The sequence below is a fragment of the Schistocerca cancellata genome, chromosome 2 (genome assembly GCF_023864275.1).
Source record: "Schistocerca cancellata isolate TAMUIC-IGC-003103 chromosome 2, iqSchCanc2.1, whole genome shotgun sequence".
NCBI lineage: Eukaryota > Metazoa > Arthropoda > Insecta > Orthoptera > Acrididae > Schistocerca > Schistocerca cancellata.
In genome coordinates, this window is record NC_064627.1 from 393966299 (window position 1) to 393983611 (window position 17313).

At 39.4% G+C, this 17313-nt stretch overlaps 1 protein-coding gene across 8 annotated transcripts in view; it reads left to right on the forward strand.

Annotated features, from left to right (window-relative positions):
• The window catches only part of LOC126161810 (serologically defined colon cancer antigen 8 homolog), a 219199-nt gene that overhangs the window by 3854 nt on the left and 198032 nt on the right, over positions 1-17313 (forward strand). For all 8 annotated transcript variants that reach the window (XR_007534962.1, XM_049917904.1, XM_049917903.1 and 5 more), the window contains exons 2-3: positions 3129-3276; positions 16666-16989. Coding sequence is in view for 7 of the 8 variants with exons in the window: in XM_049917904.1 (XP_049773861.1) it covers positions 3129-3276; positions 16666-16989 (472 nt within the window). In the remaining variant the exon portion in view is untranslated. The remainder of the gene's footprint in view (positions 1-3128; positions 3277-16665; positions 16990-17313) is intronic.

Consider the following 17313-nt stretch of genomic DNA (forward strand, 5'->3'; position numbering starts at 1 on the left):
ACAATTCACAGGATGTTCACAAGAGTGACCAATAACATTATCCACATCAAATTGAGTGCAATATTGATTACAGAGATTTCAAGGGAAGCAGCGGATAGTTGCATAACTTCAAACAGTGCTACAGAATTGGAAGACGTAAGACAGCAAAATTTCAAAAAAAGTGTCAACTTGATGCTGCACAGCAAACTGTGGAACTGGTCCGAAAATTGGTAGTTGAGGTAAACAAACTTACCCCCGTCATTCAGCAAGGAATTTGTTTTTAACTCAGACCAATTGGGATTTGAAGAGGTAGTATGTATCAATGGAACCCTGTAAATTAGAGGTACCAAGAGTTGTATCAAGGTCAACCAACATCAGTGCCTTAGTTAATGCATTTGTGAATCTGGATGGTAAATTGGCTAGAAAGTTACTTATTGTGCTATCAGAAGTTGGAAGTGTTCCAACCTCTACAATTCTTTCTCATGCTCATGATTGTGCAAGGGCAGTAGGATGTATTTACTTTACAGCTAGCAAGAGTGGGGAAATGGGCATAAGAGAAACAGAACTAGGCATGAACACTGCTTTTCCCCAATAACTGGTCAAAGTAACGTGAATTTGCTTGATTCCTGGTCTGTGTATAAAAATCATACTCCTTTGGAGCAAACTATCCCCACTGAAAAGTGTGTGACGTTGCAGTTCATACCACCTGGAAACACTCTTCATATTCAGCCTCTATATGTTTTCTCCATGCCTATAAAACATTATCACACTATCTGCAGCTACATCTTAAAAGATAGCCAGTTTCTTGATAATCTCTGCAACAGACTTTTTTGCATTCAGTTACACTCCATTACTACATTTCATCAGTTCTCATCCCCCTGTTACACCAATGTGATTCTATTTGCATTCTTTAAGAATATATGGGTTAACGGAAATGTCCGATTCCACCAGTCTGCTTTGACCAATGACGTCATCAGTATGGTGGAAACGACCATTCACAACAACTCCCATTTCGCGACTATGACGTCATTACATAAACATGACAACAAACACAAAAATAGATTGAAAAACCATCAAACATATATTCCTCCAAAAATATAATGAAACTAACTGGACAAGCGAGGGAAATTGGGGTTTTTTGGGTGGGGGCAAACTAAAAATAAACACACGACAAAAACGATAAAATAAAACGACCACAACCTTCCCAAAATCAACTAAAAACAATATCCACTGGAATCAGACACTTCCCTTGACCTATATAAATCAACAGAAACTACTGATACCAAATCATGGAACACAAAACTACAACCACATCCACAATCATCTCTACCTCAAACAGCACGACAAACCAAGAAAATTGGAATCGAACACTTCCCTTGACCTATATTGGTCAATAGCAACTACCGATACCACACTATAAGTCTCAAAACTTTAGCCACCACAAAAAAAAAATAAAAATAAAATAAAAAAAATTTAAAAAAAAATAAAAATTAAAAAAAAAATTGATACCTGATCCGAAACGCCAGAACTTTAGTAAGCCTCATTTCTTCATGACACACTGAACACTTCACAGCTTCAGCCAACAGGCCAAATAGCTGAAGAAATTTGATTAGAGACAACGCACTGTCCCCCATCATCACTGACAACTGAAAACTGTTGACTTTGTCAGTCATATCCATACCTACCAAATGCATAAACAAAGCGATTTACCAAAATTGACTCATGACGAACAGGAAAAAAACTACAATAACGTCAACATAACAAAACCAAAATCGTTAACTCATTGAAAAATATTCCGCTGAAAGCACAGTCACCACCAGCACCACACACATGCAATGCTACCACGCAAATGAACCCCTTATGCCACATAACAGGCTAACCATAAGCACACCAGCAGAGAGAACCACCGACCGCAACAATAGGCCACCTATAAACATGTCACACACGCAAACTAAACCAAAAACATCACCTAACACATAAACACACCACCAGAGAACACCACTGATCACATCAAAATGACATCTACAAACATGCCACTCTCACAATCTAAACTCCGCGCCGTTGTGACGTCACACACCACAACAGCCTTACTTTACTTCACGGGTCAACCGACAGGTGGAATCGGACGCTTCGGTTGACGCGAGTGGATACCTAACTGAATGTGCTCAATGGTTATTAATTCCTAAGGAGTTCACCTTCAGTCTTGATGGTGCAGACATTTGTGATCACTGTGGTGCGCCATTTTTCATTTTGTGCTCCTGGTGCAAATTAATGGTTGTTTTGAACATTTCTTGAATGTCGACAATGCCCATTTTGTGAAGTGTAATACATACATCTCATAGAAGCTTGATCTCTGCACTTCCTGAACACTCATTTTCTGTCACGCTCCTGATGCACATGATGAGTCATTAGCAGCTTATAACTTTCTTGTCATATTTATTAACACAAAATTTTTAAATGATCCTTACTAAAGATTGAACTTGCGGGCTCACTCTCAAGTGGTTCCTTTTAATTAAATGCCACCACTGTACAAGGCTGAGTTTGTGAAATTGGCTGCAGAGTTGAGATGTCAGATTAGAACATCACATGTGTTTGGAAGCTACAAATAGAACTAAAAAATGGTGATTTTTCTATTTATTTTCCGTCTTTTTCCTTTAATGTGTTCTGTTACACCACCATTGAAGCATAATATAAGTCCGGTTATTACATTTCGATTCCTGTAATAATTTTAACAAGTTTGGTATGGTTCTTTTGCTTTTGGGATACATAACAAATGTACAGTACTTTCTGAATGAAACGACAGGATAATGACGTGTGGTGTACTTCGATTAAAATTACTTTGTGATTGACAGAATGCAGTGGCGAGGAAAAGGGGGGGGGGGCATTTTTGAATGGGGTGGGATAGTGTTGCCCGCGTGCAGTTGTCCATGTTCCACGGTATACTGCATGTATTTACAAAATAGGCAACACATCAAGCACATGGCACTCAAGAATGAATTGCGAATGGATGTTGGCTTGCCCCTACTAATCGACTTGCTGAAACGTCAGTCACAAAGTAATTTTAACCAGACCATAGTATAGTACACTTAATGTGTTTGAGCATTGCTAATAACCTACTTTTAACATTGTTTTCATTTCCATCTTTCCAGAAAATTCAATGGCTACCACAAAATGGATAATATTAAGAAGAGGATTCCTGATTACACTGATATAGCTTACCGGGAAGCTGTTGCCAGGTTAAGATATCTGCTTGCAGAATCTTATTCATCACGTGGAACGCCTACAAAATTCTCACATGTATGTATTGTTAATAAAATAATACAGAAAATGATTGTATTAGCCTGCAATATCGTGACACACATTCCCATATTTAACACATTGCAGTCGGGCCACAGATACTACTGCAATCCCTCAGAAGTCGTAGACTTTTGCGCCTTTTTTACATGGCTCCTGACCAAAAGGTAATGAAGCAAAGCAAAACCTTTTAACTGATGTGTGTGTTATCATCCTATATCTAAACATTTGTTTAAAGTTTTTTGTAAGATATCATATATTTACAGAATTATTATATTTTGAAAATTAGATGATTCAGAGGTAGAAAAAAAAGTTTGAAATTGCAAGAAATCAGAATTTATTATAAAATAAATGTACAAAATTATTTCATTGAATTTTTACAACTCTTTTCATTGAGTAAAATTTGTCTTTGTGTGATATTGCTTGAAACAGTCAGGTAGACACAATCCTACATTACATTCTTCACACCACCATCTCGTCTCCCTTCTCACTCGTTTGCCAGTACTCCGTGTGCCCTTCTCAGAGCAAACAATGCAATATCTTGATGCATATTTCTTGCTTGTTGTCGATGGGACGTGAGTGGGGAAATGCCTTGCTGTTAGCCTGTTTGCTGCTGAACCCTGCTTTTCATTTTCGTTGAAAACTTCACCGGATTTCTCCAGTATTTGTTTTCCCAGGTTCACCATAAAAGTAAACAAGCTGGTTCGTTTGTGAGAGAGGCCGAGGTTTCTTGTACAGAATGTAAGAATTGACCACGCACATCATAAATACATGAAAAATACCTTTTTCCACCATTTCATTGTTCGTCGTTGAAAATAATAGTAGGTCACCAGCTGATCTCCATGATCAACACCAGTTTTATTTTTATTATAATCAAGTATGAGATCAGGCTTCAGTTTTTCTACCATTCCAGCCTTGGATTTTGTCTTAGTAACACTACTTGTCATTCTGTGTTTGGTAGAAAGGGCAAACACATCCCTAGTATCTTTCCAGTGAAGTGCTAGCACGGAATTTTTTCTCTTGAATACGATTTCACCTCTTCTTAGTTTATTCTGTTTGAATTCCTGTGGTAGGCCTCTTCTGTTTCTCATTACTGTGCCAACAGCAGATGTGCCCTCATCAAACAACTTTTCAAATAATTTTACAGAAGTATAAAAGCGGTCCATGTACAATGTATGACCCTTACGTAGATAACTGTTGCACAAACGTAGCACCACTGAATGTGCACTGTTGTCTTTTTCACCTGCACCGGTGTACACTTCACAGTTCAAAACATATCCTGTTGCTGAATCACTTATATCCTGTTGCTGAATCACTTAGAATGAAAAATTTTATACCATACCTGCTCGGTTTGTTCTTGATATATACTCGAAATCGAATTCTCCCTCTGAATGGACATAAACCTTCATCAACTGTGAGATTCTCGCCAGGAAAAAAACTGTTCTTGCTTTTCAGTACAAAGTTATCAAAAAAAGGTCAGATTTTGTGTATAGGATCATGGTTTGGTTGACCGCTTCGTACATAATTGTCGTTGTTATTTACGTGAAGCATAAAGTAAATTGACCTAAATCTGTCTCTTTTCATGATTTTTGCAGGTAAGGAGGAATCTAGCATTAGGTCATTGCTCCAATAGTCCGTAATATTTGGTTTGTGTACAAGGCACATGTGAATAATTATAGCAAAAAACTGATACATCTCATGTAGCTTCACAGCAGACCAATTGGCCCAAAGCGACCTGGAAGTTATTTTATTTTGCATCCGCAATTTGGAAATTGTTGCTGCAGCGTAGCGGTTTGTTTCTGTCTTTATATTTTTGATGACATTTGCGTCAATAAAGACGCTCCAACAGTCAAATTCAGTGCTTTCGGCGCTCAAAGGTGCCAAGACATTACTTACGCCTTCAAAGAGCGGTAATTGTTGTAGGACATCGTCATTTACCCATTCAACAACGTTGTTTTGGGACTGCTGTTGTTGTATTCTGCCTCTGCCTTTTTGAATGGGAGCTTCACACTCTTCTAACACGTCTGATGGCTCATTTTCATTTTCGGACCACTCGTTGTTACCTTCGAAATAAATGACATAAGTCAGTGAAACTGCCGAGATTATAATTGTGATTCGTAAACACAATGACTGACCATTATAATTACCATCTATTTCAGAAGAACTATTTTCAGTTTGAAATCCATCATCGTCAATTTCAGATCCAGATTCTTCCAGCAGCCTCAGAATTTCCTCTTCAGTCAAACTGTCCCCCATTTTACGGCAAACGTTTGCGATAAAGACAACTACATAAGCACACTGCAAGAGTGAATGCGCGGGAATTGTTTTGGCGCCTTTTTTGAGTGTCATAGCGCTTAGAGGATGCAGGATCACCATCTAGCGGTCGTCCGATGTACTACAAGACCGAAACACTCAACTCCAGATGTCACTGCACGGATATAATGCGCCGCAACCTGAAATAATAATCGAGAAGGCGGCGCTCGGAGAATCTCCGAGCGCCGACTGTTACGGCAATAAATGCGCGCTCGTAGTTTCTACGGGCAACGACCGGAATGTGTTAATAAACAGATACATGGTAAAAAATGAATATTATTGCCAAAATAAATGAGAACACAGTTGTTTCTACATATCATATGTAGAGACAATGGCAACTTGAGGGAAGATGAATGCCACACAACTTTAAGAATTCTTTTAAATTTCTGGTTTTCAGAAGCTTTAAAAGACTCTTTCATCAAGAGAAATGAAGTTTTGAGGGGAAGATATTCAGGTTCTAGAATGAGAGTGAATTCACTCCAAATCTTGTGTCATAAACACACATAGCGTGTGAGTGAGACTTTGACAGAACATCAGTAGACAAATAGCTGAGATTCATAACCGAATATACAAATCTTAGCTGCTTGTTAGCAGGGTACTTTTTCCATGTTTGTGTGTATTTCATTGCTTGTGGCATTGAAATATGTCATACTGATAGGATGACAGGGGAATGTATTACGAGGTCTCCCATACAGGAGACATCACTATGACAAAGAGGCCCAGTTGCAACCGTGTTTGAAAGAAAAAGATAAATTTAAGATTTTGGGCGAATAGCATAATGTAGCCGTCAGTAGTGTGAGATACTTAGTGAAAAAGCCAATCTCATTTCAGTGCAAGACTTAAGTGCATATACATATACAGCATATTTGCATCTTTCATTTGCTTATGATAACAGATCTTGGATTTAGCGACAAAATAATGTGAATTACCTGCATGGTGTGGATGGCTGTTCATTCATTTTCTGCTTTTGCCTCTTAGTCGTTTGTAGTATTGTCATACACAGCACTTTTCAGTCAACTGACCTTACCCATTCTGGATGTTGTCTTCGTCCCTTGACATAATAATATTGTGGCATATGTCATAGATATGCAGATAGGAAGAGAAAAGAACAGACACTATTAGTTTTACGTCTATTTTTTTAAATGTAGATTTCGGTGACTGACTGATCGACTGATCTGTATTGTAGAACATTGTCTCTGTTAAGCTGGAAGATAAGCAGTTTGCTTGTGTGTTGACAAAGCCAACCAATGTGAATATGAAATCTTAGTTGTGGTGAAATACTGATTTGTAGCATTGGCCAAATGCAAGTTTAGGTAGTATGGTGACAGTGTACTTGTGAGTGGGAGAAGTGGTATCAAAAGCTTTATTTAGTATGGAATTTTGCACTATGTATGTTGAAATATTATTAATAATTTTGTCTTGAGAACATAACCTAGGTTGTGGTGCCAGATTGATCTGTGGCCAAATCAGAGGTCTGAGTTGGGTTTGAAAGTGATAGTTTGGTTGAGAGTTGACGAACCCACCAGAACTGAATATGCAATCTTGGTTCTTGTGACAGGTTGATGTATTGTAGGCAGAGGTGTGTGTTAATATAAGTTGGTAGTTTCATTTTCCATTATTTTCTGTTTACTTGTCTCCAGAAACCTGCAGAGAAAGAAAGAGACAGAGAGGGAGGGGGGGAGCAATGCCAAGATTCGACAAAAGTAGAAAATGGAGTGTTGTAGCCTATCCCTCCTGTTATTTAATCTGAACATAGATCAAGTGGTAAAGGAAACTATGGAGAAATTTGAAAAGGGCTTTAAAGTTTATGGGGGGAGAGCTTTTGCAGGGAATGCAGGCTTTCTCGATGAATTCATTTATGAAATCTTCTCGAGTTATCAGCTGTATCATGATATCATGTTGTTGCAGCTTTACAGTGAGTTTCTTACTCGTCTAGGCAAGGTATCATGTTGATGTTTGATTTGTTCCTTTATAGCTGCTGAACCATAGACTTCTCTGCTGGGAGCTCAATGTGTGTGGCAGTTGGTGCCATCAGAAGGGCTGTTGTGGCTGATGTCGAGGGGGCGATGAGTCCAGGCATTTTGGTGGTGCCTGTCTGTTCTGTTAATTGGCTCCACTACTTTCACATGAGAGCATTCCTCATGTATTTTTGATAATGCCACAATACCTGTGGAGCTCTCTTGGAAACAATTGTCCTAGTTGACAAGATCATCATGTACTCTTTATTTCCACTGTCCCTGTGAAGCTGAATTCCAGAACCCATGCACAGATGCATCACTGTGCCTGTCTGATGTACTGCATGCCACACTTGCAACTGATGCCCATAGTCATAGTTGTTCTTCAACAAACCCAAGCATATTCTTGATTTTAACCATTGATCAGAAAGTTTTTTTTTCTTTCCCCTCCTCTATCATCCTGGAAATCTTGGCTGTGGGTGGCCCTGTGTAAGGAAGAAACATCAGGTGCTTAGTTTCTTCTTGATTGCGTTGTTGGAGAGTGTGGCTTATTTGTGTCTCCGAATAGCTGTTCTTGTGAAAGGTTTCACACAGATGCTGTAACTCTGAAGGCAGACTGTCCTTGTTGCATACAGTGCATGCTCTGTGTACTGGGGTGGTGAGCAGATATTTGCTTTTTGTTGGATAGTGGCAGTTTTGGAAACATTCCACTGATGTGACTTACCAAAAGAAAGCGCTGGCAGGTCGATAGACACACAAACATACACACAAAATTCTGCTTTCGCAACCAACGGCTGCTTCGTCAGGAAAGAGGGAAGGAGAGGGAAAGACGAAAGGATGTGGGTTTTAAGGGAGAGAGGGTGAGGAGTCATTCCAATCCCGGGAGCGGAAAGACTTACATTAGGGGGAAAAAAGGACGGGTATACACTCGCGCGCATATATATATCCATCCGCACATATACAGACACAGGCGTGTGTGTGTATATATATAAAGTCTTTCCGCTCCCGGGATTGGAGTGACTCCTTACCCTCTCCCTTAAAACCCAAATCCTTTCGTTTTTCCCTCTCCTTCCCTCTTTCCTGACGAGGCAACTGTTGGTTGCGAAAGCTAGAATTTTGTGTGTATGTTTGTGTGTCTACCGACCTGCCAGCGCTTTCGTTTGGTAAGTCAAATCATCTTTGTTTTTATATATCTATATATGTCTGCTTGTGTCTGTGTATATGCGGATGGATATGTGTGTGTGTGCGAGTGTATACCTGTCCTTTTTTCCCCCCTAAGGTAAGTCTTTCTGCTCCCGGGATTGGAATGACTCCTTACCCTCTCCCTTAAAACCCAAATCCTTTCGTCTTTCCCTCTCCTTCCCTCTTTCCTGATGAGGCAACCGTTGGTTGCGAAAGCTTGAATTTTGTGTGTATGTTTGTGTTTGTTTGTGTGTCTATCGACCTGCCAGCGCTTTTGTTTGGTAAGTCTCATCATCTTATATATATATATATATATATATATATATTTAAAAACAAAGATGATGTGACTTACCAAATGAAAGTGCTGGCAGGTCGACAGACACACAAACAAACACAAACATACACACAAAATCCAAGCTTTCGCAACCAACGGTTGCCTCGTCAGGAAAGAGGGAAGGAGAAGGAAAGACAAAAGGATATGGGTTTTAAGGGAGAGGGTAAGGAGTCATTCCAATCCCGGGAGCGGAAAGACTTACCTTAGGGGGAAAAAAGGACAGGTATACACTCGCACACACACACATATCCATCCACACATACACAGACACCTCATATATATATATATATATATATATATATATATATATATATATATATATATATATATATACACCTAAAAACAAAGATGATGTGACTTACCAAATGAAAGTGCTGGCAGGTCGACAGACACACAAACGAACACAAACATACACACAAAATTCAAGCTTTCGCAACAAACTGTTGCCTCTCCTTCCCTCTTTCCTGATGAGGCAACAGTTTGTTGCGAAAGCTTGAATTTTGTGTGTATGTATGTGTTCGTTTGTGTGTCTGTCGACCTGCCAGCACTTTCATTTGGTAAGTCACATCATCTTTGTTTTTAGGTATATTTTTCCTTCATGGAATGTTTCCTTCTATTATAACCATATATATATATATATGACAGTTCTACATTATATATGGAAAGACTTACGTAAGGGGGAGAACAGGACAGGTATGCGCGTGCGCACACACACACACATACACACATCCATCCGCACATATACAGACACAGGCGTGTGTGTGTATATATATATATATATATATATATATATATATATATTTCCATATATAATATAGAACTGTCATGTTTCCCTATGCACATACATTCTTTCCTCTACAACACGTAGTGGTTCTCACATTGCGGCAGGTTTGTAGTCAGTAATGTCATTGTGTATCCATGCATCTTTGTGTGTATGTGGATGTCTGTTTGTGTAGTCTGAATCTTTGGCCTTCTTATCTGAAGATAAGATTTAAGTTACTAGAAACCACAGAAACTAGGAAGGACTTCTTCGATAGAAATATGTGCAGGTGGAATGAGGGAAAATGAGAAGTAAGAAAGGAAATAAATAGAAATGGTTGCTAAGATCGAAGAAGAGAAAGAAGATAGCCCCAAAGACAGGAAACCCTTCCCACCCCCCTTCCCCAGGATCCCTACCTCACAGGTGCTTGATTGAGACGCTGGAGGAGACTTGGTGTTAAATCGTCTCCTACAGAACAGACATTCCCACCTTCATCCTTGAGGTCCCCAAAGGATATCTTAGCAACCTTATGGAAATGGCAAATGGTGAAGAATCAGCCACACTTATTTGCTGAGGGTTTTGTGATAGGTGTTATGTGTGTTTTGTGTTAGCCCTGGTTTATTTGCTCTTGTAAACCGTGCTTTTATCTAAAGCACCCACCCCTTTCAAACTTAATACAAACCCTCCCATTTATATCACATCTCACAAAAGGTATAAAATATTCTATACAAAATAGAAAATCTATATACTATGGTATATTAGTTGTTCAACTAGTCACACAGTATTATATTTTCTACAAACATAATATTCCATTCAGTTTACTTCATCTAAATATCACTTTTTACCTGTAATTCTCTCAGATTGTTTTTTATTTGACTGTCATATCCTGTTTTCTAAGATATTAGATTACAGGATAGTTTAAGATTTTAGGAGTAGATGAAAGAATAGTTTAAGATTTTAAAGGAATTTGGTGCAGGAAAACTATTTTGGAAGAAACACCAAAACGAACTCGGGATCCGACGGTTGTCACTCCGCCCGTTAACTCAGAATGTTAATGTCCCTGGGGGATATATGACTCTGCCCGGGTTCCATGGATCTGTTATTAACTTTTCTTGTGCACTGGCAGACCAGTGTTTCTCTTCAAATTTCTTTTGAAAATCTTCCCAAGAGGAAAAGTTCTCAATATTTACTGTTCCCCATTTGGAGGCTTCTTCTTGAAGGTAACCCACAGCAAATTCAATCTTTTAAGAATCTTCCCTTTTTTGGCAAAGCTTGGTTGAATCTGTTCAAAAAATGTGTCTGGTGCACATCTCCACCGGGCTTAAATTTAGGGAATTGTCTCGATAACCCCAAATGAGCTTCCCATTGCAAATCAATAACTACTTCACTGGTTAACACCACATTAGGTGAAGTTACTCATTTTTCTACTTGTTCCTGGATCAGTTTGAATCCTCTCCAGAGTTCGTCTATGCCCCTCCTGGTATCAGTAACCTTGGAAGAAGCCGTAGGCGATATGTTCCTGGATGTTGTTCTCTCGGTAACTTTTCTTTCTATAACTTCTTCGACTTGTTCTTCCAAACATTTATGATATTAGAGTCTGCTATTTTCTCTTTAAAGCTTCTTTCTACATTATCCACTCCTGTACTTACATCTGTAATTTGCGATTGAATGGCAGGCATTAACTCACTCTGCTTGTCTACGCTTTCTTTTAAAGTATTCAGTCCTTTCTTTACAGCATTAAATTTAACGTTACATGCATTTTCAAAAGATCCCAATGTTTCATTGATTTCTGATTCTACATTATTGCACCTGTCCTCAATCTCAAATTCTAACTTTTTTGATAACTCCTGGAAATTATCATTCTATTTACTACTAAGGTCAGTGAACATTTGATTTACATGAATGTGCAGGGAACTATTCAATTCATTCTTTAAATGTATCTTAAAATTCTGTACTTTAGTATTTAAAGTGTCGAATTCAGTCTTCAAATCTCCCATGCCTTCACATAGATTACTAAATTACTTACTTTGTGAATCTACCGTGGCACTTAACAATCCTAAAGTTTCATTCTGAACATCCAATTTAGCATTTAAAGTTCCACTCTGAGCATCTAATTTATCATTTAAAGTTGTACTCTGGTCATCTAATTTAACTGCAGACTCTGTGCATTTAAGGCTTCATTTTATTGAGTTTTGATTACTTTTACCAACTCGGAGCCCTTCTGTAATCTCTATAAACTTCTTCCCCAAAGAATGATACTCGTTACAGGAACCTTAAAGGGTCTCTACTTGCGAAATAATTAGGTACTTGAAGAATACCTTTCAACAATTATTGGTATATTTGAACTTCCTAAAGAACAAAATTCATACTTCGCACATAAACATTAGATTTCTTGTAAGTCGCTTGTACCATCTCACATTAGAAACAGATTTAAGTACATTTAATTTTCTTTAGACTTCATAATCTCAATTGTTATTGTTATTTATAACAATGGTCACTGATACAATTAGCACAGAATAACCTAAAAGTTCCACAGTTCTTCTGTATACTTTCACTAGAACTTCCATGGGTCGCCCAACAAGTACTTGTCGGTGCCTTTTGTTTGCTGTGTCTACCTTCTGCTCGCGACTGATTTCACACCTGCACACACAAACTTGTGATGTGCAGTAGGTAGGATTCTAGCATCCCCCTCTCACATCTAAAATATAGTGAGTTCGAGACGGTAGAAGGCCGAGTGGTTCTAGAATTAACGCAGAAATTCTCGAAACACTACAAGTTTCTTGAGATGGTTGTGCCTCATAGCTCCTTAGGGATATGGCAGCAAGAGAGGGGAAGAAAACCAATGTGCACTCTGTGTGCGTACTGGGGGGAGTCATTCCAGATGTAGAAAGGGTCCTTCCGGATGCCATGAAGGGTACAGGGTGCACCCATCTGCAGGTGGTCGCTCATGTCGGCACCAATGATGTGTGTCGCTATGGATCGAAGGAAATCCTCTCTGGCTTCCGGCGGCCATCTGATTTGGTGAAGACTGCCAGTCTCGCTAGCAGGATGAGAGCAGAGCTCACCATCTGCAGCATCGTCGACAGGACTGACTGCGGACCTTTGCTACAGAGCCGAGTGGAGGGTCTGAATCAGAGGCTGAGACGGTTCTGCGACCGTGTGGGCTGCAGATTCCTCGACTTGCGCCATAGGGTGGTGGGGTTTCGGGTTCCGCTGGATAGGTCAGGAGTCCACTACACGCAGCAAGCGGCTACACGGGTAGCAGGGGTTGTGTGGCGTGGACTGGGCAGTTTTTTAGGTTAGATGGCCTCGGGCAAGTACAGAAAGGGCAACAGCCTCAAAGGGTGCGGGGCAAAGTCAGGACATGCGGGGACCAAGCAGCAGTCAGTATTGTAATTGTAAACTGTCGAAGCTGCATTGGTAAAGTACCGGAACTTCGAGCGCTGATAGAAAGCATCAAAGCTGAAATCATTATAGGTACAGAAAGCTGACTGAAGCCAGAGATAAATTCTGCTGAAATTTTTACAAAGGCACAGACGGTGTTTAGAAAGGATAGATTGCATGCAACCGGTGGTGGCGTGTTTGTCGATGTTAGTAGTAGTTTATCCTGTAGTGAAGTAGAAGTGGATAGTTCCTGTGAATTATTATGGGTGGAGGTTACACTCGACAACCAAGCTAGGTTAATAATTGGCTCCTTTTACCGACCTCCCGACTCAGCAGCATTAGTGGGAGAATAGCTGAGAGAAAATTTGGAATACATTTCACATAAATTTTCTCAGCATGTTATAGTCTTAGGTGGAGATTTCAATTTACCAGATATAGACTGGGACACTCAGATGTTTAGGACGGGTGGTAGGGACAGAGCATCGAGTGACATTATACTGAGTGCACTATCCGAAAATTACCTCGAGCAATTAAACAGAGAACTGACTCGTGGAGATAACATCTTGGACCTACTGATAACAAACAGACCCGAACTTTTCGACACTGTAAGTGCAGAACAGGGAATCAGTGATCATAAGGCTGTTGCAGCATCCCTGAATATGGAAGTTAATAGGAATATAAAAAAGGGAGGAAGGTGTATCTGTTTAGCAAGAGTAATAGAAGGCAGATTTCAGACTACCTAACAGATCAAAATGAAAATTTCCGTTCCAACACTGACAATGTTGAGTGTTTATGGAAAAAGTTCAAGGCAATCGTAAAATGCATTTTAGACGGATACGTGCTGAGTAAAACTGGGAGGGATGGGAAAAACCCACCGTGGTTCAACAACAAAGTTAGGAAACTACTGCGAAAGCAAAGAGAGCTTCACTCCAAGTTTAAACGCAGCCAAAACCTCTCAGACAAACAGAAGCTAAACGATGTCAAAGTTAGCGTAAGGAGGGCTATGTGTGAAGCGTTCAGTGAATTCGAAAGTAAAATTATATGTACCGACTTGAAAGAAAATCCTAGGAAGTTCTGGTCTTACGCTAAATCAGTAAGTGGTTCGAAACAGCATATCTAGACACTCCAGGATGATGATGGCATTGAAACAGAGGATGACATGTGTAAAGCTGAAATACTAAACACCTTTTTCCAAAGCTGTTTCACAGAGGAAGACCGCACTGCAGTTCCTTCTCTAAATCCTCACACAAACGAAAAAATGGCTGACATCAAAATAAGTGTCCAAGGAATAGGAAAGCAACTGGAATCACTCAACAGAGGAAAGTCCACTGGATCTGACGGGATACCAATTCGATTCTACACAGAGTACGCGAAAGAACTTGCCCCCCTTCTAACAGCCATGTACCGCAAGTCTCTAGAGGAACGGAAGGTTCCAAATGATTGGAAAAGAGCACAGGTAGTCCCAGTCTTCAAGAAGGGTCATCGAGCAGATGCGCAAAACTATAGACCTATATCTCTGACGTCGATCTGTTGTAGAATTTTAGAACATGTTTTTTGCTCGCGTATCATGCCGTTTTTGGAAACCCAGAATCTACTCTGTAGGAGTCAACATGGATTCCGGAAACAGCGATCGTGTGAGACCCAACTCACTTTATTTGTTCATGAGACCCAGAAAATATTAGATACAGGCTCCCAGGTAGATGCTATTTTCCTTGACTTCCAGAAGGCGTTCAATACAGTTCCGCGCTTTCGCTTGATAAACAAAGTAAAGCCTACGGAATATCAGACCAGCTGTGTGGCTGGATTGAAGAGTTTTTAGCAAACAGAACACAGCATGTTGTTTTCAATGGAGAGACGTCTACAGACGTTAAAGTAACCTCTGGCGTGCCACAGGGGAGTGTTATGGGACCATTGCTTTTCACAATATATGTAAATGACTTAGTAGATAGTGTCAGAAGTTCCATGCGGCTTTTCGCGGATGATGCTGTAGTATACAGAGAAGTTGCAGCATTAGAAAATTGTAGTGAAATGCAGGAAGATCTGCAGCAGATAGGCACTTGGTGCAGGGAGTGGCAACTGACCCTTAACATAGACAAATGTAATGTATTGCGAATACATAGAAAGAAGGATCCTTTATTGTATGATTATATGATAGCGGAACAAACACTGGTAGCAGTTACTTCTGTAAAATATCTGAGAGTATGCGTACGGAACGATTTGAAGTGGAATGATCATATAAAATTAATTGTTGGTAAGGTGGATACCAGGTTGAGATTCATTGGGAGAGTCCTTAGAAAATGTAGTCCATCAACTAAGGAGGTGGCTTACAAAACACTCGTTCGACCTATACTTGAATATTGCTCATCAGTGTGGGATCCGTACCAGATCGGGTTGACGGAGGAGATAGGGAAGATCCAAAGAAGAGCGGCGCATTTCATCACAGGGTTATTTGGTAAGCGTGATAGCATTACGGAGATGTTTAGCAAACTCAAGTGGCAGACTCTGCAAGAGAGGCGCTCTGCATCGCGGTGTAGCTTGCTCGCCAGGTTTTGAGAGGGTGCATTTCTGGATGAGGTATTGAATATATTGCTCCCCCTACTTACACCTCCCGAGGAGATCACGAATGTAAAATTAGAGAGATTCGAACGCGCGGAGGCTTTCCGACAGTCATTCTACCCACGAACCATACGCAACTGGAACAGAAAAGGAAGGTAATGACAGTGACACGTAAAGTGCCCTCCACCACACACCGTTGGGTGGCTTGCGGAGTATAAATGTAGATGTAGATGTAGAAGTAGAAGAGCAGATTTTAGTAAAAAAGGGTGTTTTCTTTTTAAGCTTGCCTGATGATTGACATTAATAAAATAGTGTGATTATTTCAATTCTTGGTGAAATAGCTGACATGTTTGTCCTAACTTTTAATCCCTTTCCTTAACTTATTAATATGACTCTTCCCTTTCCCCTCCCCGCTCCTCACCCATTCAAAAACTGTGCTTTACATGCTAATAGCATGCTGTTGTCAGGAGACAAGTTAATATGCCATGAGTTACCAAATATTACTTTTGAAATGTTAGATTTGTAGCTTCTGATTTCATTCTGTTCTAATGTTGTTAACTACCTGGACATGTGAACGAATATTTGTATGCAGTGTTTCTGTAATACTGATACTTTATCACTAAAATATTGTCTTAGTGAATACTAACAGATTTTAATTTAACTTTTGAGACTATAAGGCCATTTTGTGTGTCTGTTAGAACAGTAAGTATGTTACATGAGAAAGACTTCACCAGTTAAATATATTGACAACTGTTTTACTGTAAACTTAGAGAATACATGTAAGTTGCTTCATATATCTTTTCTGCTCTTATTATGACATTCTGTTTAAATGTTTTGGGTCATAATGTTTAATTTTTAAAAATTGTACTATTTTCTGATAATTTATTTTGTGTAAATTTCATACACAGACTCATTCAACCAAGATAGAAGATAGTGGAGATGAAACAGATGCATCAGCTGTTGTGAGTGATCGGTCACGGCATGTTTCATATCGTGCTCCCATCTTTGAAACCAAATATAATGTGTACCCAGGACTTGCTGTGAAATCTTGTAGCCAGCTGCATGGACCTCCAACACAACTGCCAGCAACAAGAGGAACTGCATCAGTAGCTTCTGGCGATGAACCAACATCCAAAGCGTCAGCTACTCAGCCACCACCAGAACTGATGGCATACATTGAAAGACAGGAAGAGTATATAGAACAATTGGAGAAGGAGTCACAGTACTGCAGAGTAATGCATCAGTTTTAATATAATGAATAATTATGAGATGTTAAAAAATGCCAAAGAATTTTACCATTAATTTATGTTTAACAAATACCTGGAAACACCAAAATCTGCTTTCTTTTTTCCATAAAATTTTCATACCTGTTGCATTTTAGAGTTGTTTTGTAATTATAATTTACATAGTTTATTTTGGCAAGCATGTAACTGCACAGATTCAAAACATAAACTAAAACAATGTTATTTAGAACATATGTGATGTGCTGCTTTGGACAAAGTACTTGTACATACATATCATAGATGTAGCTTTTTAGCTTGATAATAAATTCACTG